The 24,702-nt window shown below is 37.5% G+C and overlaps 3 protein-coding genes across 3 annotated transcripts in view; 2 read left to right on the top strand and 1 right to left on the bottom strand.

Annotated features, from left to right (window-relative positions):
- The window catches only part of LOC110447046 (cytochrome P450 2J2-like), a 23,095-nt gene extending 18,346 nt beyond the window's left edge, over nucleotides 1–4,749 (top strand). The window contains exons 5-8 of the mRNA XM_021492461.1: nucleotides 89–225; nucleotides 1,211–1,304; nucleotides 1,847–2,053; nucleotides 3,652–4,749. Of these exons, the coding sequence (XP_021348136.1) occupies nucleotides 89–225; nucleotides 1,211–1,304; nucleotides 1,847–2,053; nucleotides 3,652–3,842 (629 nt within the window). The 3' untranslated portion in view covers nucleotides 3,843–4,749. The remainder of the gene's footprint in view (nucleotides 1–88; nucleotides 226–1,210; nucleotides 1,305–1,846; nucleotides 2,054–3,651) is intronic.
- A 1,945-nt stretch (nucleotides 4,750–6,694) lies between these two features.
- Nucleotides 6,695–10,755, bottom strand: LOC110447048 (perlucin-like). The gene is made up of 5 exons (XM_021492464.1): nucleotides 10,648–10,755; nucleotides 9,297–9,385; nucleotides 8,973–9,069; nucleotides 7,412–7,640; nucleotides 6,695–6,790 (listed from the first exon to the last, which is right to left on the bottom strand). Exons 1-5 carry the CDS (start codon nucleotides 10,694–10,696, stop codon nucleotides 6,751–6,753), a joined length of 504 nt encoding a protein of 167 aa, XP_021348139.1. The 5' UTR covers nucleotides 10,697–10,755; the 3' UTR covers nucleotides 6,695–6,750.
- A 525-nt stretch (nucleotides 10,756–11,280) lies between these two features.
- LOC110447047 (perlucin-like) lies at nucleotides 11,281–22,790 on the top strand. The gene is made up of 5 exons (XM_021492462.1): nucleotides 11,281–11,397; nucleotides 11,519–11,610; nucleotides 11,836–11,932; nucleotides 12,939–13,170; nucleotides 22,677–22,790. The coding sequence occupies exons 1-5, from the start codon at nucleotides 11,349–11,351 to the stop codon at nucleotides 22,732–22,734; spliced, it is 528 nt and encodes a 175-aa protein (XP_021348137.1). The 5' UTR covers nucleotides 11,281–11,348; the 3' UTR covers nucleotides 22,735–22,790.
- The last annotated feature ends 1,912 nt before the right edge of the window (nucleotides 22,791–24,702 follow it).

A 24,702-nucleotide genomic window follows, 5' to 3' on the forward strand; every position in this document is an offset into this window, starting at 1 on the left:
CCCACCCCCACCCATCGCCCCTTACCCCCTTCAAAAACCAACAAAAAATCGGACAATAAACATTTTTAACTAATCCTCTCTATCCCAGACGATATCCTGATACAGACACTGGTAGACGTTATGGTGGGAGGACTTGAGCCGACGGTCAACACTCTCCTTTGGGCACTCCTGTATATGGTGCGCTATCCAGAAGTACAGACGATGTGCAGACATGATATTCATAAGGTATTTTACACAGAGACATGTGTATTCACACCCACAAACGTCAGAGGGATTTGTACTCACAAACACATGCGTCAGAGGGATTTGTACTCACAAACACACACGTCAGATGGATTTGTACTCACAAACACATGCGTCAGAGGGATTTGTACTCACAAACACGTGCGTGTATTCAAAAATCCACACGTCCATTCATAGATAGATACAACTTAATTGACACAATGACACGAGTGCTCTGAATACATTTCGTTATATGCTGCATTTAAGTTTCTTTTGAAGGCACCTTTAGTTTGATATTGTTTTAGAAAGTATATATTGTGAATACTCGTGTGATTTGAATGTTTCGGTACACTTCCAGTTCTGTGATGAGTAGTATATTGTGAATACTCGTATTAACAATAAATACCACTCATCACAGAACTGGAAGTGTACCGAAACATTCAAATCATACGAGTATTCACAATATATACACTCATCACAGAACTGGAAGTGTACCGAAACATTCAAATCACACGAGTATTCACAGTATATAGTTCTTTTTTTGAGCAAGTGGCGACCATTCACCACGTGACAGTCCTCTGGAACAAATTTGCACTTCACTCAAGGAAAATTCTTTTGAATTACTTCAGAGCTAATCAGTGGAAGTTAAAACCACAGATGACACACTCAGGTCCTTTGCAGATAGTTTGTTATGTTATGAACGTAATCTTGTTAAAGGTATATAGTATATAGTGACATACATTTAGCTGGTCTATGTACATGTGGTCTTTGCACCTCCCACAATAATTCGTATTTCGTTGTCAATTTGTCTTTTTTCTTTGTCTTTTTTTTTCAACAGTACATAATACATTTACAGTTCATTTTTCCATACACATGCACACACTCATTCCATTTCTAGTCATTAGCAAAAATGCAACACTATATTAAAGATACATTTTTTTTGTCAATTTGTCTTTATTCAACTTAAAGATTTTGATGATTTTTACAGGTTTCTAAAACCCGAGACCTGACTTGGCAGGATCGTGATCAGGTTCCATTTGTTATGGCAACGCTTCGGGAGGTCCAGCGCATCAGCAACGTCTGTAGGTTTACAAACATTCTGGTAGTAAAATGGCTCTTTTATAAACAGAAAGATTAACAAAATGTGACGGGTGTATAGCCTTCTCTGTATATTCTTATAGAAGACCAGTAACTGATTTTACGACGCTTTCAAGATCGAACGAAATATGAGCACGGAACTAGCCATTGATCAAATTTTGGTTCGTCAACTTTTTTGTTGAATTTACTGGAAGAAGACTATTTAATTCACCCGTTATTACGTGTTGTTGCTATTATGTTATTAAAGAAGAGTGCAAAGCGTAAAGTTTTGCTTTGAAAGTATGAATATATTCATTCTTGCCACCTTTTATCAAACCACTTACAAACAAAAAAAATACTAAAAAATACTAAAAAACAAACAAACAGGCGTTATTAGCGCCATCTAGTTTTAAAGTTCTCCAAGTAGTAAATATGGAAATTGTAATGAATGGAAAAAAAATCCGTCTTATCTCGATCATATAAAATGACATGTGACGTGTACCTTAACGGTGTTAACATGTATTTATTTATCTATTTATTTTTGCAGTTCCCCTTGGCGTGCCCCATACCACAACCGATGACGTAGAGTTAGGAGGGTACAAGATACCGAGTGGGTACATGGTTCTCTTTCACCTATATTCCTCACACATGGACACATCTTACTGGAAGCGTCCGACGGAGTTCCGACCGGAACACTTTTTGGATTCCAGCTGTCAGCTCACAACCAACGACACCTTTTTTCCTTATGGCCTTGGTAATACAGAACAACCATACATGGAATCTCCTAATGTTATAAATGGTCTCTGGTATACACTTTTATTGACCTACAAACCTGTACATCCCCACTCCCTTAAACCCCTAGAAGATACGCAAACCACGTAAGCATTTTCCCGTATAACCTCAATACTTCACAAAACATCTTTTCGTATAACCTCAATACTTCACAAATCACAACGCATTACTGTGAAACCATATATTTTCGATGGATCTCTTTCGTAGTTTCCCGACAAAACACCATTTCTGGAGTAACATGAATTCGTAAATTACGTGTGTACAAACTCAACCGGAGAATTGCGTTATATCAAACTTGTTATTAGTTCGTGGACCTAGCTATGAATTCTTGGATGAAGATTACCCACGAAATCAACGAAATTTGGAAACCTCATGAAAATTAGTGATTTCACAGTATTTAAAAACGGCGTTGTCACGAATACCACAAGCCCGTTTTCACCTTAATCACAGCTGTGGAAAATTTTCTTTTCTATTGAATCCATACAGCATAATGTAATATTACAAAACCACTAACTATTTGTCGATTACGCAATTAATATGCATAGGCCTTGAACAAAATACAGCGTTATTAATTACTATCGTCGTCCCTGAATATGACATATTTTTCTTTTCTTATCTTGGTTCGTTACACTAACCACAACACCTTCAAACATGGCTGAGGTACACTCTAACCATGATGACAAATAACTACTTTTACTGTAATATCCATGGCGATACACGCAAATTACGACACCTGCTTTAAATAATGATCGAAGCATTGTGCCTGGGCACCTAATTTGTATGTGATAAAAGTACTATGTACGTCAACAGTCATATATACATAACCCACGAAAATCTATTTAACTTAAACTTAGAAAATATACACAGACTATGTCACCTCTTTGATTGATGATTGTTGTAGTAGGCATGTTTTAGGATTGGACGCGTTGTACATAATATGTACACAAACCACGAAAATCTATTCACTTTAGAATTAAAAAATATCTATTATTCATTTTTCATTGATGATTGTAATATTGGGGTCGTTTTTAGGATTAGACGCGTTGTATACAGTAAACACAACCCACGACATTCAATTCAGCTTAGACTATCTTATCTTTGTTTCCTCTTCGATCGATGTTTATTATGACAACATGTTTTAGACTTTCGTTATCAAACTGTCCAGGGCTCCCGTCTCTGTTACTGACCGAAACTGAGGTTCCTTGTGTATTCAAGTTTGCACGGTTTTTGTACTCAGTACCGAATCGATCGCCGAGAACACTTTTCACCCGCGCGATTAACATCAGATCCGTTCAGTAAAATACATAATAACAAAATGTTCTCGGGTTTTTCGATTCCATATATACTGTATGTGCCATTGGCTTGCGTGAATATCATCGAAACACTATATCTATCTTTTCATGTAACAGAAGCTTCATATAGCTTAAATATGTTTTATGGACAGTATATTTGAAACAATGTGATGGAATAAAAATACACTGGCGTTTAAATAGCAACGTTTTGACATTTTCTCCTTTTCTCAGTAATCTTGCCGCTTTCAAGATATTTTCCTTTTTTCAGGACCCAGATGCTGCCCTTTCGCTGCACAGGCTGATAAGACCGTGTACGTATTTTTTACCAGTATACTGAGGAAATTCAAACTGAACCCGGAAGTGAACAGAGTACCATCGACGGAAGCGGAAGACGGAGCGTACCGCTGCCCAATGCCGTTCACTTTGGTCTCTGTTCCTATCGATTTACAGTCACGATAACTTACTAGTTACAAACACTGATATATTGAGGTGTGTCTATTTCATGAATCGCACAACTAGATTATTTACTTATTACTTAGGTTTTGAGCTAATAGCTTTAACACTTGGACTCAACGCTAGTGACACATATTAAGATTCATTGATACATACCTGTGCAGGTTCAATGGCATATAAGTGCATTTCATACTTCTGCCAAACCGGTGAAGTGCGACTGTAACACCCACTGAATTTTGACTCCATATAATCCGCCATCATATGTTAAAATCTTCTAATACCACACATTTTTCCAAAGTTTAATATCTGTTGTTAAACAATCTGTCAACAATTACGCATTAAAGTTACTGAGAGTCACTATTTTACCGGAACAAAATTTAGGTAGGGAATACAATCCTTTTTATTCATATCCGAAAGTTTAATCGAAAGAGATATTTTTTGTAAGGAATGCCAATAAAAAATCACTTTTGGAAGCTTTTGTACAATATAAATACATGTATACACTGTACATGAAAATGAATTATTTACTGTTCTTTTTGCTAGTATTATTTTTTCGTTGAACTATCATTGTTTACGTTTCGTAGAACATTGAAGGGAAATGAGAAACTGTGTACGATTCGAAGATAAAGAAGACATTTAAGAAATATATTATTCCATTGTGTTTTAGTGAAGTTTTTGGTATGTTATAAAGAATGATGCCTATGATGTAAAAATATGATTTGGTAATTTTTTTACTATCAGTGCGTGCGCACATAAACGAAAACTCTTTTCTAGTTAAAGTGTAAGATGTATCTTAACTAACGTGTAGTATAGTGCTTGTGATACGGATGTATCTGGTAAGGAGCTATGTAGAATGTAGTATTTTGTATTGCTGTGTTTCCGTATCAATAAAAATTTCGCTATAGCATAGCTATAATCTGGTTTTGGATGATTTGTGAATATAAAGATAGACTTGGAAATATCCAATGAACTATTTCTAAACATTTTCTTCGTGTTGGTAAGCATGGATTGTGAAAATATTTATGAAGCACGAAACACTTACTGGTTGTGCTACATGAATATTTTCACAATTCACTGAACTATAATTACATAATTAAATTGCAATATCCATTATCCAAATAAACATACTAAAACTAAAAATCGTCCTTATGTTACGAACACATCTTAAAGGTCGTGTGATACTTTTCAACCTTCAACGCCGATAGAATCTTCACCTGTGTATTAAACAATGGATTGGTCTGCTATCATCTTTCAACAGATTCGTCTATGTGTGCGTGGCAATTGCATCATTTATCGTTAAGTTTACAAACCAAGTATTTGGAACAGAAACATAATCGTGTTTCATGCAATTTACCCGGAACCCTGTCAATGACATGAACAACGTTACCACATTACAGGAAATCATAATTGGTGTCGGCTTGACATGTTTGAGAGTTTTAAGTGAGAGTTAGTTCCCATCATTGTCATCACCTATTTGGCGATCATTCGGAAACCGTCGGAATTTTCCGTAAACACATATTTTCTCGTTTACGGAAAGTGCCAACCATTCCCGATTGATGTGGCGATCTGTTAAAATCAAATGAATAAGGGACTCAAATTTTATTTAAATCTAATCATCACTTATTTGATGATACATGTATAGAATGTTATGAAATCTAGAACTAAAATTGTTTTAAAACCTTGACAGTGTGTAGTTTGTTCAAAAATGTTACCTATTCATAGATTCATATGTGCAAGTTTCCGGATTAACAGTCACGTGATATGGTGGTCACGTGGTATATTAAAGGGTCAGGTTTAGTTCCGGTTTAAATATAAATTAGTAGCAAACTAACGAAAACTTTGGTTAAATTTGCACAAAAAAACCTGAAATTTCATATTCAAGAAAAAGGTATCTGCTGACTAGTAAGCTGGGACCGCATACTAGTTTTTAGGTCACCTGAGACAAAGCCTCAAGTGACCTATTGCGATCGCCTTTTGTCCGGCGTCGTCCGTCGTCCGTCGTCCGTCGTGCGTCCGTATACAATTTACATTTTCGACTTCTTTTCCAAAACCCCTGAACCAATTTCAATGAAATTTTGCAGAAACTTTCTATGGCCACAGGTCAACAAAAACAAAAACAGTGGCCGGTTTGGTCCCAAATCCCCCGGGGCCTGAGTGGCGGGGCCAAAAAGGGTCAAATTGACTAAAATTTCAAAAATCTTCTACACAAGACCCAGATATGGTAGAATCAAATACTTTTCGTAGATGGAAGGGTCTTAAGGTGCTTTACCAAAATTGTGAATTTCTTGACCCTGGGGTCTCACGTTTCCCCCTGGGGAGGGGGTAAACTTTACTATAGTTTAATAGTTTATATAGGGAAATCACATTTTGGACAAACATTTGTTTAATTTCCATTGGAAGTAATTCATTTTGGGTTAGCATTATCAGTATTGGATAGCAGTTTGATTGTATGCACACTTCAGCCCTGACTGATCCCCCCCCTTGTTTGTTCGAGGTTTTGTGTCCTCGCAACAGCTATGGTCAGATGAAAACGGGTGTACACAGCTAATGAGGGTTACTTTAAGTGTGATTGCACTAAAATGTTGTAGGTATCGACAAGGTATAACATGTCACTCTAGCCGGGGCACATCAATCTGACAACGGACTTACCAGAGGCTCCAACGGACACACAATCGAAAAAAAAACAGATGGGAGAAAATAAAAAATATAGAGGCCCTCCGATTCTGTAAGGTTTCTCACACTATTCGCCTCATTTAATCACCAAACCGTGAATGACCTTATATTAGACAATGAACGTCTGCAATACAGAAACTACTACAGATATATTTATAACGAGACTTAGGACGGAAACAAGAGCAATGATTTGTTGAACTTTATTGTCAAAATATCACATCTCAGTACGTATAACCGGTGTCTACCCTAACACACTGGGTGGGATGTAACCCTCCAACAGACTGAAACATAAATGTACACCACCAGTTAGTTGTGATCGTTACAAAACTGAGGAAAAACTTAAATTCTTTAAATCGTGCAAAACAAAGGAATTCGAATATTGTGTTGGTGAGCAGGCCGAGTTAAGTAAGTCAGGCAGTAAGATTGGTTTTGGTCTCAGTCATTAAACAATGCCCTTGAATACATTGTAAGTTCACTTGAAGATGTTGTATTGAATGAAAGATAAGTCCTACCACGCATTGATTCTTTGTGTTGTTGATTGTTTTTCTTTGGCGAGCAGGTAATGTAATTTATGATATTTTACTTCGAAGACAAAACGATATTTGATACATCAAAATATGTTAATTTTCTAACTTAAACAAGGGATTAAAAACAGCCATACATTGAACTATTTGTCATAAACATTTACATGTTTCAAAAGTAATTATTACAAATGTGACATTGTCCATAATATCAAAAGAATATAAAAGATAAGCGGTAATGCAATTTGATGGAGAGATTAAGTCTGATAAAAAAAAAACGCTTGAGAAAACACAACTAACTCTGTCTGTCTGTCTGTCATGAGTAGTAATGGGGAATGGAGAGAGTGCAAATCGTTAGCAGGAAACACGATTTAGACTGACCTGCGTTCGCAGACGAAGTTGAGGAGGGAGCCACAGTTTTCATCGTTCCAGTGGAAATTCTTGTGAGGCAGAAGGTCCAGACAGTCCTCACCGTTTCTGTTGATAGAGTTTGGCTCTCCTGGGGCCCATCGGACAAATTCACCAAAAGGCTCTTTGGACACCGCCCACATCCATTCGTTTTCTACTATTAGATCTGTACCTCCTAGCCATATCCCATCCGTCTGGTTCCCTGAGATAGAACGAATGGTCGCACACATTAAATAATTAAATTAACAAAACAAGATGAACCTACTTTTGACATCTGTAGTCACACAATATAATATGTTTATAACACTGGACCACATTGTTTGCCGTTAAGTGTCATCTCGGTCTTTGCCAATAGTGAAAATAAGGTATGTGTATAAGGTATATTGTCATTATTGTGTATTATTGTATGATTGGCACATTGGTGAGGATAAGGCTTTTGTTTTTTAATTAAAAGTTATAGAAGTGTGACGTAAGTTTGTTATTTTATAACGAAAATTAGAACATGGAAACAGCAATAAGCCTTTCTGAAACAAATAATTGAAAACTAAGAAGCAAAAGGCTTACCAAAATCTTAAATGGTCTCCTCAACACATTATTTATTAAGTGTACAAATATCTCATAGAATTGGTTTTGCTTAGCCTCTTCACCTTATTATCCATAATGATTCAACAAATTCAAAATGTTATCCGTTATGAAATGTTTGAACATTAAGCATATAAGTAGGAAAGAATAATGAGACTGTTAAGATATTTCTTATCAAAGTGTCACAATTTTGAATACTTGAACTATTTAATTTTTATGTATAAAATTTAGATGTCCAGCTTTAACTGCAACTATACGTCAAAGTTCATTTAAAGAAAAGTACAAATCTTATTTATCGTATTCCAATGTATCTTCTGCATTAATATCATTGTGAGGCTGTTGTTTCCGCACTATTCATCTGCTAAACGTTTCATGTGAAAAGTATTTGAAATGTCACTGTGATCAATTATGGACATGGACCGATCAAATATTAATTGTGTGTTTGGTTGGTTGGTTGGTTGGTTGTTTGTTTGGTTGGTTGTTTGTTTGTTTGGTTGGTTGGTTGGTTGTTTGGTTGGTTGTTTGGTTGGTTGGTTGTTTGGTTGGTTGTTTGAGTGGTTTTATGTGCGTTTTTTAATGTACCACCGAATAGTTCCATCCACCAGGATAAGACATTATAGGAAGATGAGAGAAGAGAATAAAGAATGAGTTGAAGGATTTGACAGGGATCAAAGACGAACTCCTACTTAATCAGTGGGACAAATATAATTGTAGATTTATTTTGCAGGGTCCTGCTATGTCTAAAACTGTCCCTGTCTAGTAAGTAACGTGATGATAACACAGAAAAGTGTCCTTACATATTTGTCCCAAATATTAGAAAAACGTCTTCCTCAGTCCGAAATGTCACGCAGTACACCACTGGAGTGAAACTTCAGCGAAGCTTGTACTAGTAAGTATATACATGTTTACTTCATGTATGTTACTCCGGTGAGGATAATTCACATGTACTCACATCCGTTCCAAACGCTGCGTATGTAGGACTCGAGAAACTCTTCCTCTTGTGCTGATTCCACCGTAGCAAGCTCACCCCCGTGTACAGTGCAAATTTTCTGTTAAACATCAAACCTTGAACTTGATGACGTATTTTATTTTTAATATTTCAAACTTTTTGATTTCCAATTTCAGTTTTCATGAAAAAAATATTTCATTTTAATAGAGGCTAATGTCTTAGCAAAACGATTTTGGTTACTGATTGTACAGTTTTCAAAAGATATTAAAATAACTTGAATCATAGTTGAATTTACTTCTCGAGAAATGCAATCCTAAGTTTTGTTACCATGGCCTGTATCCAGGACGCCTGAAGGATGGAGAAGAGATAACAGGAGGTACCGTTGGTGACGAAACCATTGGGGCAGTCCGCAGCCACTTGGAACAGATTACACAATAACTGGTGAGTGAAATATCAACGAATTACATCCCTTATCTAAACGCTACCTCGAGTTATTATTTGCTGGGTAGTGTTACTTCTAATGTCATGAAATTCATTATATACAAGATAAAAATTATGGCAAGTAATCAGTTGTATATATTTATTTAACAAAAGTATTAAATAACACCATCGCCATTGATGGTCAGCTAGCGTACACTTCCTTATTTCCTAAATTCCAAAGAGTAAAACAAAGAACTTGGCAAAGTTTAGGCCGTTAGTCCATCAACATTTATTATATATCATTTTGACGGAACAGATATTGTAATGAAAATATTTGTCTTTTCAGTTATGTCTGCCATAGAAACCTGATCAAAAACTGTGAATTTTTGCATTTTTTTCTAACGAGCTAACAAACATTACATTTTTCCTAAAAACTGATTTTCAATGCATTAATATTTTTCTTTAACATTAAGCTTGTACATGCTCTTCATTTTAAAACAAATGCAAGAACGTGACAAAATTGACTCAATATTCAAATTTCTTTCATGCGGGCAAATGTAAATTGGAAATCATGGCAACAATGAAAAATACACGAAGAAACATTTTAATAACAGTATTGTGGAAGTATGCCAAATTAAAGATGATATAGTGATTTTTAGTAATCTTACCGCGTACCAAGCAATGAAATAAAATCTTAAACGATGCTAAAAATATCTATCCATAAATTCGACCTGATGATTCTTTATATATTTTTCTTCGCAGCTCATATTGTTGAAATCAGACCCATTTTTTCTTTATGACATGACATGATTAAACGAGCAACGTCTAATATTTTCTTAAAATGAAAAAAAACAAACGTACAGAAATTTTGAATATTTGTAGCATATTAGAAGCTATAAAATAACAAATTGTATCAATGAAAACAAAAATCAAAAACAATAATTTAAACATAGAAAATAAGATAAACACAAAACAAATATTTAAATAATTTAAAGCATAAAATGTAAAATTAAATACAAAAACTATAAATTAGTTTTTCTCAAGAAATGGTATTTTTTCGTATCTGTCAGGAGAAAGTCGTACCACCAGACATTTCGTTTGTTTATCTCCTCGAGGTGAGTCATTCATGACACCAAACCTTATATGGAATGTCACTTAAATGTCGACGATGTTCTAATAATTCTCAAGGTAACGAAATTAGGAAAATAGTCAACGCCGACAAACAAAATTGACATTTAAAACAATTTAACACACGTACCTTGTCCAACAATGAACACCAATACAACCGCTACTCCTGAAGCGTACATGGTTGGACTATCTTTTTCTATCCAGACATCGTCCCGATATCCTTATCTCAAGTTCCAATATCCAGGCAACTCGATACGGTAACAGTGAGTGGCAAATGTTCAATGAACATTGCAAATGTAGACCAGGTTATTGTTGACATTGAATATATTCCTGAATAACATCGCAAGTCTATTGTTATATTGTTATTGTTTTATTTAGATTGACACATGTCCATTTTGGGGATAACGTCAGATGTCACACTGGGTAAAATAGAACTTTCACTCTCGTACATTGTTTTCAAAAAGTTTTATAAAAATCATTTTATACATTTTTCAAACCTAAATTTTGAAATGGACAGATACTCTGACATTAGCATAAAACGAAATCATGAATATATTGCTAGTACATAATAAAAAATGAAAAAATAAAGTAGGTGAACAACCGTAAAGGAAATTGGCGATCAAGCATATAACAGCAAAACAGAACAATGTCAATTATCGCTAGAATAAATTCGTTCACATTACCTTAAAATCAATAAATCTGAAAAATGTTCTCTATGTAACTCATCTTCAGGTGGTGCGTTTTGGCTTCCATACCCACGCCTTCCTGTCTTAGACAGCTGCCTGACTATCCCGTAGTCTCTGCGTGCAGTTCTAGAGCTCACAAACAAAAATGGCTAACAGGATTTCTGTTTGTTTGATTTTCATTTTTGTCGCGTCAGGTTTGTAATTTATATTCATTAGTTGTAAATATCTACTTTGATACTACATATTTTGTTATTTTATTGATGACGACCACGTGAAATGTAAAAACAACTCTGTGTGTATTTTTCTCTTTTCCAGTCCTTGGCGAATGTCCTAACGGTTATACCAGACACGACGACTCCTGCTACAAGTTTTTCTCCAGCGTCCTTGCCACCTGGGCAGAATCTTTGGTGAGACTACCATTTAACATCACATCGACCAATTCCTGTGTTAACCTTATACTTTATGAAGAATTTTATGAACCACAAAATCTTCTCGTAAAATTGTGTTTTCTATACTTCTATATATTCTGTATATCTTTATATTTCGTACAGTCCCTAGAAAAAAACCTTTTAAATAAATACATGTTTATAGCAATATGTTAGTAAGATGTGTACAACTTTTCCCCTTACCAGACCTATTGCGAACTGTTTGAAAGCAAATTGGCTGTTATCGAGACAGAACGGGAGCAGACTTTCATTGAAGGGTTACTCAGAAGAGAATGGCACCCGGGTAAGTAAACAATCTATTGAATGACTATACATACTTTTTAGTTACTTAAGATATATTGTTAGTAAACGGTTTAAAACGTAATCAAGCCTATATTCACCTTTCTGCTGTACCGCCCTTAGATAACCCTACAAAGTAAAATCTTGTTTTAAACCAGTTGCAACAAATACTAGTATACGTAAATATTTACATCTTTCCGTCATATTGTAAGCGTAGTTGGGATCAATCACTGCATAAATTTAAATTCAAATTGTTTTAAAATCTCCCGACTGGTTTTTCTGATTGACGTTTAAGGGCTGACAAAAATGGCAACCATAGAATACATTACTTTGTTTCTGCAAAAACGGCTGCTCCACCATTTAGTTAAATACTTTATTTCAAATCCAAATGTTTCATAATCGAAAAGAAACCATTCAGAAATATGAATATTTAAAATGCCTCTTTTTAACATATATGATTATAGATATTCTTCTAAGATGCGCTTCCTCGCATAATCGAATATGTTTAGAGGGAACTGTGTGTCATATCATCATAAATGTTAAAAGGATTGATTTTAATCCTACATTTTAATTATGGATCCCTGCCCAGCTGCGCTGTAGTTTTTCCTATTAACAGTAACCTCCCTTTAACTTCCGTTAGGCTATTACTGTAGCACAGTTGGGCAAGAACACTTCCGCTGACCAGGTTGCTCAATCGGTTAGAACGATAGTCCAGGGTTCGAATCTTTATAAAATGTCCCGCAAGGTACGGTTTTCTTTTCTGAAATGATATATCAAATGCAATAGCAATGCAGGGAAGACGAATGTTTACAGATTTTGGAAGTGGTATGGGGATCCTTAAAAATCAATTTCATACTGATGTAGATACAGGGCAACTGCATTTACGATTTATTCAATCATATATTAAAGAATCCTCAAAGTTTCCAACAGAAAGTTGTCCGTCTGAAGATTCCCTAGTGTACTGTTATGTCCGTCGTTCTAAGTGCACGCTTTTCTATGTACTTATCCAGCCGCATCGGATGGCGTGTGGGTTGATGGGACAGACCTACTAATAGAAGGAGAATGGATATGGGCGGACGACGGGACACCAATTAAGTCACAGACGTTCCAAAAATGGTATCCGGGAGAACCAAACAGTTTAGGAAAACGCGGAGAAGATTGTATGGACCTCCTTCACCATGAGAAGTACAACTGGAATGATAACTCGTGTGAACGGAAACAGAACTTCCTCTGTGAAATAGAGTAAGAATATGTAATACTCGTGAGGGTGTCATGTTTTCTTACTGTCCTTGTGGGTGTTCTGCATAACGGCATTTGTCAAGATTTCGAAATGCAATACCCATGACACCGTGACAGGGGGATATCTGACATTGATATTTAATGTAGGTGACAAAGTGCCCAAGTATATACTTGACATGACCTTGACATTCAATATACGTGACACGATGGCCCTATTATAGACTTTCTTGTGACCTTGACATTCAATAAACCTGACACGATTGCCCTGGTATAGATGTCAGGGCGTTGACATTCAAGGTAAGAAACACGATTGCCTTTGTATAGACATCCGTATGTTGACATTCAATGTAAGTTACACAACTGCTCTGGTATAGACATCAGGATATTGACATTCCATGTAAGTTACACGATGGCACTGGTTTTGACTTCGGAGCGTTGACATACAAGGTTAGTTAAACGATGACCCTGATGTAGACTTCAGGGCGTTGACATTCAATGTAAATTACACAATGGCCCTGGTATAGACTTCAGGGCGTTGCTATTCAATGTAAGTTTCACGACGGCCCTGGTATAGACTGCAGGGCGTTGACATTCAAGGTAAGTTTCACGATTGCCCTGGTATTGACTTTAGGGCGTTAACATTCAAAGTAAGTTACACGATTGCCCTGGTATTGACTTTAGGGAGTTGACATTCAAGGTAAGTTACAAGATTGCCCTGGTATTGACTTTAGGGCGTTGACATTCAAGGTAAGTTAAACGACGGCCCTGGTATAGACTGCAGGGCGTTGATATTCAAGGTAAGTTTCACGATTGCCCTGGTATTGACTTTAGGGCGTTGACATTCAAAGTAAGTTACACGATTGACCTGGTATTGACTTTAGGGCGTTGACATTCAAAGTAAGTTACACGATGGCCCTGGTATTGACTTTAGGGCGTTGACATTCAATGTAAGATACACGACGGCCCTGATTCAGACTTCAGGGCGTTGCTATTCAATGTAAGTTACACGATGACCCTGGTATAGACTTCATGGCGTTGACAATCAAGGTAATTTACTAGATGGCCCTGGTATAGACTTCAGGGCGATGACATTCAATGTAAGATACACGACGGCCCTGATGTAGACTTCAGGGCGTTGCTATTCAATGTAAGTTACACGATGACCCTGGTATAGACTTCATGGCGTTGACAATCAAGGTAATTTACACGATGGCCCTGGTATAGACTTCAGGGCGTTGACATTCAATGTAAATTACACAATGGCCCTGGTATAGACTTCAGAGCGTTGACATTCAAGGTAAGATACACGACGGCCCTGGTATAGACTTCAGGGCGTTGACATTCGATGTAATATACACGACGGCCCTGGTATAGACTTCAGAGCGTTGACATTCAAGGTAAGTTACACGATGACCCTGGTATAGACTTCATGGAGTTGACAATCAAGGTAAGTTACACGATGGCCCTGGTATAGACTTCATGGCGTTGACAATCAAGGTAAGTTACACGATGGCCCTGGTATAGACTTCAGGGCGTTGACATTCAATGTAAATTACACAATGGCCCTGGTATAGACTTCAGAGCGTTGACATTCAAGGTAAGATACACGACGGCCCTGGTATAGACTTCAGGGCGTTGACATTCGATGTAATATACACGACGGCCCTGGTATAGACTTCAGAGCGTTGACATTCAAGGTAAGTTACACGATGACCCTGGTATAGACTTCATGGAGTTGACAATCAAGGTAAGTTACACGATGGCCCTGGTATAGACTTCATGGCGTTGACAATCAAGGTAAGTTACACGATGGCCCTGGTATAGACTTCAGGGCGTTGACATTCAATGTAAATTACACAATGGCCCTGGTATAGACTTCAGAGCGTTGACATTCAAGGTAAGATACACGACGGCCCTGGTATAGACTTCAGGGCGTTGACATTCGATGTAATATACACGACGGCCCTGGTATAGACTTCAGAGCGTTGACATTCAAGGTAAGTTACACGATGACCCTGGTATAGACTTCATGGAGTTGACAATCAAGGTAAGTTACACGATGGCCCTGGTATAGACTTCATGGCGTTGACAATCAAGGTAAGTTACACGATGGCCCTGGTATAGACTTCAGGGCGTTGACATTCAATGTAAATTACACAATGGCCCTGGTATAGACTTCAGAGCGTTGACATTCAAGGTAAGATACACGACGGCCCTGGTATAGACTTCAGGGCGTTGACATTCGATGTAATATACACGACGGCCCTGGTATAGACTTCAGAGCGTTGACATTCAAGGTAAGTTACACGATGACCCTGGTATAGACTTCATGGAGTTGACAATCAAGGTAAGTTACACGATGGCCCTGGTATAGACTTCATGGCGTTGACAATCAAGGTAAGTTACACGATGGCCCTGGTATAGACTTCAGGGCGTTGACATTCAATGTAAATTACACAATGGCCCTGGTATAGACTTCAGAGCGTTGACATTCAAGGTAAGATACACGACGGCCCTGGTATAGACTTCAGGGCGTTGACATTCGATGTAATATACACGACGGCCCTGGTATAGACTTCAGAGCGTTGACATTCAAGGTAAGTTACACGATGACCCTGGTATAGACTTCATGGAGTTGACAATCAAGGTAAGTTACACGATGGCCCTGGTATAGACTTCATGGCGTTGACAATCAAGGTAAGTTACACGATGGCCCTGGTATAGACTTCAGGGCGTTGACATTCAATGTAAATTACACAATGGCCCTGGTATAGACTTCAGAGCGTTGACATTCAAGGTAAGATACACGACGGCCCTGGTATAGACTTCAGGGCGTTGACATTCGATGTAATATACACGACGGCCCTGGTATAGACTTCAGAGCGTTGACATTCAAGGTAAGTTACACGATGACCCTGGTATAGACTTCATGGAGTTGACAATCAAGGTAAGTTACACGATGGCCCTGGTATAGACTTCATGGCGTTGACAATCAAGGTAAGTTACACGATGGCCCTGGTATAGACTTCAGGGCGTTGACATTCAATGTAAATTACACAATGGCCCTGGTATAGACTTCAGAGCGTTGACATTCAAGGTAAGATACACGACGGCCCTGGTATAGACTTCAGGGCGTTGACATTCGATGTAATATACACGACGGCCCTGGTATAGACTTCAGAGCGTTGACATTCAAGGTAAGTTACACGATGACCCTGGTATAGACTTCATGGAGTTGACAATCAAGGTAAGTTACACGATGGCCCTGGTATAGACTTCATGGCGTTGACAATCAAGGTAAGTTACACGATGGCCCTGGTATAGACTTCAGGGCGTTGACATTCAATGTAAATTACACAATGGCCCTGGTATAGACTTCAGAGCGTTGACATTCAAGGTAAGATACACGACGGCCCTGGTATAGACTTCAGGGCGTTGACATTCGATGTAATATACACGACGGCCCTGGTATAGACTTCAGAGCGTTGACATTCAAGGTAAGTTACACGATGACCCTGGTATAGACTTCATGGAGTTGACAATCAAGGTAAGTTACACGATGGCCCTGGTATAGACTTCATGGCGTTGACAATCAAGGTAAGTTACACGATGGCCCTGGTATAGACTTCAGGGCGTTGACATTCAATGTAAATTACACAATGGCCCTGGTATAGACTTCAGAGCGTTGACATTCAAGGTAAGATACACGACGGCCCTGGTATAGACTTCAGGGCGTTGACATTCGATGTAATATACACGACGGCCCTGGTATAGACTTCAGAGCGTTGACATTCAAGGTAAGTTACACGATGACCCTGGTATAGACTTCATGGAGTTGACAATCAAGGTAAGTTACACGATGGCCCTGGTATAGACTTCATGGCGTTGACAATCAAGGTAAGTTACACGATGGCCCTGGTATAGACTTCAGGGCGTTGACATTCAATGTAAATTACACAATGGCCCTGGTATAGACTTCAGAGCGTTGACATTCAAGGTAAGATACACGACGGCCCTGGTATAGACTTCAGGGCGTTGACATTCGATGTAATATACACGACGGCCCTGGTATAGACTTCAGAGCGTTGACATTCAAGGTAAGTTACACGATGACCCTGGTATAGACTTCATGGAGTTGACAATCAAGGTAAGTTACACGATGGCCCTGGTATAGACTTCATGGCGTTGACAATCAAGGTAAGTTACACGATGGCCCTGGTATAGACTTCAGGGCGTTGACATTCAATGTAAATTACACAATGGCCCTGGTATAGACTTCAGAGCGTTGACATTCAAGGTAAGATACACGACGGCCCTGGTATAGACTTCAGGGCGTTGACATTCGATGTAATATACACGACGGCCCTGGTATAGACTTCAGAGCGTTGACATTCAAGGTAAGTTACACGATGACCCTGGTATAGACTTCATGGAGTTGACAATCAAGGTAAGTTACACGATGGCCCTGGTATAGACTTCATGGCGTTGACAATCAAGGTAAGTTACACGATGGCCCTGGTATAGACTTCAGGGCGTTGACATTCAATGTAAATTACACAATGGCCCTGGTATAGACTTCAGAGCGTTGACATTCAAGGTAAGATACACGACGGCCCTGGTATAGACTTCAGGGCGTTGACATTCGATGTAATATACACGACGGCCCTGGTATAGACTTCAGAGCGTTGACATTCAAGGTAAGTTACACGATGACCCTGGTATAGACTTCATGGAGTTGACAATCAAGGTAAGTTACACGATGGCCCTGGTATAGACTTCATGGCGTTGACAATCAAGGTAAGTTACACGATGGCCCTGGTATAGACTTCAGGGCGTTGACATTCAATGTAAATTACACAATGGCCCTGGTATAGACTTCAGAGCGTTGACATTCAAGGTAAGATACACGACGGCCCTGGTATAGACTTCAGGGCGTTGACATTCGATGTAATATACACGACGGCCCTGGTATAGACTTCAGAGCGTTGACATTCAAGGTAAGTTACACGATGACCCTGGTATAGACTTCATGGAGTTGACAATCAAGGTAAGTTACACGATGGCCCTGGTATAGACTTCATGGCGTTGACAATCAAGGTAAGTTACACGATGGCCCTGGTATAGACTTCAGGGCGTTGACATTCAATGTAAATTACACAATGGCCCTGGTATAGACTTCAGAGCGTTGACATTCAAGGTAAGATACACGACGGCCCTGGTATAGACTTCAGGGCGTTGACATTCGATGTAATATACACGACGGCCCTGGTATAGACTTCAGAGCGTTGACATTCAAGGTAAGTTACACGATGACCCTGGTATAGACTTCATGGAGTTGACAATCAAGGTAAGTTACACGATGGCCCTGGTATAGACTTCATGGCGTTGACAATCAAGGTAAGTTACACGATGGCCCTGGTATAGACTTCAGGGCGTTGACATTCAATGTAAATTACACAATGGCCCTGGTATAGACTTCAGAGCGTTGACATTCAAGGTAAGATACACGACGGCCCTGGTATAGACTTCAGGGCGTTGACATTCGATGTAATATACACGACGGCCCTGGTATAGACTTCAGAGCGTTGACATTCAAGGTAAGTTACACGATGACCCTGGTATAGACTTCATGGAGTTGACAATCAAGGTAAGTTACACGATGGCCCTGGTATAGACTTCATGGCGTTGACAATCAAGGTAAGTTACACGATGGCCCTGGTATAGACTTCAGGGCGTTGACATTCAATGTAAATTACACAATGGCCCTGGTATAGACTTCAGAGCGTTGACATTCAAGGTAAGATACACGACGGCCCTGGTATAGACTTCAGGGCGTTGACATTCGATGTAATATACACGACGGCCCTGGTATAGACTTCAGAGCGTTGACATTCAAGGTAAGTTACACGATGACCCTGGTATAGACTTCATGGAGTTGACAATCAAGGTAAGTTACACGATGGCCCTGGTATAGACTTCATGGCGTTGACAATCAAGGTAAGTTACACGATGGCCCTGGTATAGACTTCAGGGCGTTGACATTCAAAGTAAGTTACACGATGGCCCTGGTATAGACTTCAGAGCGTTGACATTCAAGGTAGGTTACACGATGGCTCTGGTATAGACTTCAGGGCGTTGACATTCAAGGTAAGTTACACGATGGCTCTGGTGTAGACTTCAAGGCGTTGACATTCAATGTAAGATAAACGATGGCCCTGGTATAGACGTAAGGGCGTTGACATTCAATGTAAGTTACACAATGGCCCTGGTATAGACTTCAGAGCGTTGACATTCAAGGTAAGATACATGACGGCCCTGGTATAGACTTCAGGGCGTTGACATTCGATGTAATATACACGACGGCCCTGGTATAGACTTCAGAGCGTTGACATTCAAGGTAAGTTACACGATGACCCTGGTATAGACTTCATGGAGTTGACAATCAAGGTAAGTTACACGATGACCCTTGTATAGACTTCATGGCGTTGACAATCAAGGTAAGTTACACGATTGCCCTGGAATAGACTTCAGGGCGTTGACATTCAATGTAAATTACACAATGGCCCTGGTATAGACTTCAGAGCGTTGACATTCAAGGTAAGATACACGACGGCCCTGGTATAGACTTCAGGGCGTTGACATTCGATGTAATTTACACGACGGCCCTGGTATAGACTTCATGGCGTTGACAATCAAGGTAAGTTAAACGATGGCCCTGGTATAGACTTCATGGCGTTGACAATCAATGTAAGTTACACGATGGCCCTGGTATAGCCTTCATGGCGTTGACAATCAAGGTTAGTTTCACTATGGCCCTGGTATAGACTTCAGGGCGTAGTCATTCAAAGTTAGTTACACAATGGCCCTGGTATAGACTTAAGGGCGTTGACATTCAATGTAAATTACACAATGGCCCTGGTATAGACTTCAGGGCGTAGACATTCAAAGTTGGTTAAACGATGGCCCTGGTATAGACTTCATGGCGTTGACAATCAATGTAAGTTACACGATGGCCCTGGTATAGACTTCAGGGCGTAGACATTCAAAGTTAGTTACACGATGGCCCTGTTATAGACGTAAGGGCGTTGACATTCAATGATACGTGACATGTTAACAATGGTTTAAACTTGACACGACATTCACAGCGAATAAAGAAGAGTACACTGAAAACAATTATGACATTGGCATTAAAGCACTGAACTTTTTTTGTATGGCATTTATGATCTATTTGATTGGCACAGCTTTGCAACCAAACATAAGTATGCGCGCTAGCACAATATGGTGTCGGCTTGATCATTCAAATATTGTAAGATTTTGTATGAGCTTGCATTCGTGTCGATTGGATCAAAATCAATGTTTGCCAAATTGATAGTTGTTAAAGTTTTATCCCTGCTAGATACAAAAATCACCACCAAAAGAATCGGGCAAATCGAAGGAAAATTTTAGAAGATCGTTTTATTTTGTCATGGTAAGATCAGTATAGTGTAACAGGCGATACTTCTGATAAATTGAATGAGTGTAAAAATTGTTTTCATCTGTTATTTCAACCGATGTGCATGTTGTGCGATAGTGCAGATCTTTGGAGTTTTTTGTTGTTGTTGTTGAATTAAAAGTATTCTTTAGATATGTTCTCAATTATCTTTACACATTTCCAATTACCTTGTCAAGTCTCAATGCCCTGCGAGCGGCCGCCATGTGTGTGTACATTGGCTTTTGTAGTTCCGGTCTGTGTTAAGAATTGTGTCTCGTGGTGCATGGGATTTAAAGTCCCATAAACGACACTGCTTTCAAATCGATTAGCTAGTGAAAATGACATGCAAATGTAAATATTAAAGTATACAAGAGATACTTTTAATTATCTGTGTCTAAGACGACATTGACATTCATTATAGAAACCACCACGATATTCGAAAATACTTCTTGACCTTAAGATTTAATATACATGACAACGTGATACGTGTATGCAATAGTGTAAACATGTCATGACATTGATTTTAAATATACAGGAACTATGATGATTTTAAAGACTGACATGACATTCAATACATATGACATCATGGCACTTGTTTAGACTTTACATTCAAAATACAGAACATGATGACATTGGTGTACATTGATCATGATCCTTTACCATCGATATGTGTGACAACGTGACACTTGTTGGTTAATTTCAACATACCATAGACATTTGGTCCTATGTATTTGACAGATTGCCTTTATCAAGTCACCGCATCACACTTACATATAACCCTACGTAACGGTGCCAAAGGTCAGAATAACTCTATTTGTTTTGGAGATAAGCTTATCAGAAGTTAAGCCTGCTTTCTGAACCTTATTATGTATTTTAGTTATACATGCACGTATTAAATTTTATGTACGTATAAGTTTCAGTTATGTGTTATATACATGAAGTTCAGTTATATATGTATTATTTATGCATGTTTTTAAGTTTCATGTGTTATGGAAACATTATTACACTTGTGTGTATTATAGATGTATGCATTTCATATGTTTGTACTACAGATACATGTAATTCGGTTATATGTGTGTCAGATACACGCATTTCATTTGTACATGTATGTATAAAAATACACACATGTTTGTATTGTATGTATTAGATTTGAACATATCCATGTATTTAATTGTATTCAGTTGTGTGTTACAGAACCATGTATTTCTGTTGTTATATATAGACATAAGGTAATTGTATGGTTTACACTTGTATGAATACATGTATTTAATTTCATGTATGATTAATACATGTATTTAATTTCATATATGATTAATACATGTATTTAATTTCATGTATGATTAATACATGTATTTACTTTATGCGTCAGAGTTTTATGTGCTGCAGTTGTCTGAATTAATAAATAACGAGGGTGTACCAAAAATGCAACGGTACCCCAAATTGAATAATTTGACATATATGATGCAGCATTATATTTTGCAATACAGATGAATGGTATTTAGTCTACGCCAAAATTTTCATGGTTTTAGGCGAATGGGGCAAACTTTGCCTATCTCATACATGTAAAGGGTACGGTGCAACAACGTCAATATCCTATACATTTACTATAACGAAAATGTTTTGAAATGGATATCTTGAAAAGAAATGACTAAAATTTATCAGAAAGTGTCATCTTTGTTTATGAAATGTAGCAAAAGAAAATAGTTTAATGCAGTTAGTTATTTTCATTAATTGACCCACGTGATCAGATGTTCCATTTTGGGTACCCTGCAAGCTAAACCTCACCCAACTTATTTAGCTCTATGAATAAACATATACGCCGGTGATGCCCAAGAAATACTACAAATGAAAACTAAAGGCATGTTTTGTTTCATCATAGTAAAGTATTTGGTGTTATAGAAACCAAAAAGGAAAATCAACTGCTGTATTATGAGAACCCTCACGTTATGTGTTTTTTTAGTTACATGTGTAACATTTCCTGAAAATATACAATCAAAAACTATTGTTATACTGTTGAGGAACATTTTTATTATTTCAGGACTGAGGGCACTTCCGGTAGCGGAGGTGTAAACACCGGTGGCATTATCGGAAGGTAGATTTCATGTGGAGTATGTGCAATTTGTTCTGTAAATAAACGTTTTAATGTAAACGGTGCCTTGTGTTTATTTTTTCTTGCTATCATTATTAATCGTTCGAGTTTATTGTTTATTCGTGTCTTATATATATATGTTCTTGCTATCATTATTAACCATCGAATATATCATATAATCGTGCCTTGCATATATTCTTTCTTGCTATCATTATTAACCATTCGAGTATATTGTATATTGGTGCCTTGCATATATTCTTTCTTGCTATCATTATTATCCGTTCGAGTATATTGTTTATTCGTGCCTTGCATATATTCTTTCTTGCTATCATTATTAACCGTTCGAGGATATTGTATATTCGTGCATTGCATATATTCTTTCTTGTTATCATTATTATCCGTTCGAGTATATTGTTTATTCGTGCCTTGTATATATTCTTTCTTGCTATCATTATTAACCATTCGAGTATATTGTTTATTCGTGCCTTGCATATATTCTTTCAAGCTATCATTATTAACCATTCGAGTATATTGTTTATTTGTGCCTTGCATATATTCTTTCAAGCTATCATTATTAACCATTCGAGTATATTGTTTATTCGTGCCTTGCATATATTCTTTCTTGCTATCGTTATTAACCATTCGAGTATATTGTATATTGGTGCCTTGCATATATTCTCTCTTGCTATCATTATTATCCGTTCGAGTATATTGGATATTCGTGCCTTGCATATATTCTTTCTTGCTATCGTTATTAACCATTCGAGAATATTGTATATTCGTGCATTGCATATATTCTTTCTTGCTATCATTATCATCCGTTCGAGTACATTGTATATTCGTGACTTGCATATATTCTTTCTCGCTATCATTATTAACCATTCGAGTATATTGTTTATTCGTGCCTTGCATATATTCTTTCAAGCTATCATTATTAACCATTCGAGTATATTGTATATTCGTGCCTTGCAAATATTCTTTCTTGCTATCATTATTAACCATTCGAGTATATTGTTTATTCGTGCCTTGCATATATTCTTTCAAGCTATCATTATTAACCATTCGAGTATATTGTTTATTTGTGCCTTGCATATATTCTTTCAAGCTATCATTATTAACCATTCGAGTATATTGTTTATTCGTGCCTTGCATATATTCTTTCAAGCTATCATTATTAACCATTCGAGTATATTGTTTATTTGTGCCTTGCATATATTCTTTCAAGCTATCATTATTAACCATTCGAGTATATTGTATATTGGTGCCTTGCATATATTCTTTCTTGCTATCGTTATTAACCATTCGAGTATATTGTATATTGGTGCCTTGCATATATTCTCTCTTGCTATCATTATTATCCGTTCGAGTACATTGTATATTCGTGACTTGCATATATTCTTTCTTGCTATCATTAGTAACCGTTCGAGTATATTGTATATTCGTGCATTGCATATATTCTTTCTTGCTATCATTATTAACCTTTATATTATATTGTATATTTGTGCTTATATATATTTTGTTTTGCAATCATTATTAACCATTCGAGTACTTTATATTGTATATTCCATCCTTTCGTTCCTAGTTTGCACTCAAAGTAGCACTGAGACAGTATCCTGCTTAATTCATAGGTTGACAAGCTACATATGTAACTATATGTTGTTTAATTCTAACACCTTTTTGATAAAGTGAGCAAATTAAACAAAACACGGTTAACATTGAATTACAGAGGTTCATCGGCGTATCATGGCCAACTAAAAAAGATCTCTCGTACTTTTTACTATCCCTTGCGTACGGATTATTAAGTTGGTCCTTATACGAAAAAAGGATGGTAAAAATTCATAAACTAACCTTTTTTAGAGTTCGTTTTCCAAAATGACAACATTCGATACATTTTCGTGGAAAATCAACACAAAAGTTTTCTTGGTCTAATTGTATAAAAGGATAATCATTACAAGAGTAGCAAGAACATTTTTTG

This window comes from Mizuhopecten yessoensis, unplaced genomic scaffold (assembly GCF_002113885.1).
Source record: "Mizuhopecten yessoensis strain PY_sf001 unplaced genomic scaffold, ASM211388v2 scaffold3135, whole genome shotgun sequence".
Taxonomy (NCBI): Eukaryota; Metazoa; Mollusca; class Bivalvia; order Pectinida; family Pectinidae; genus Mizuhopecten; species Mizuhopecten yessoensis.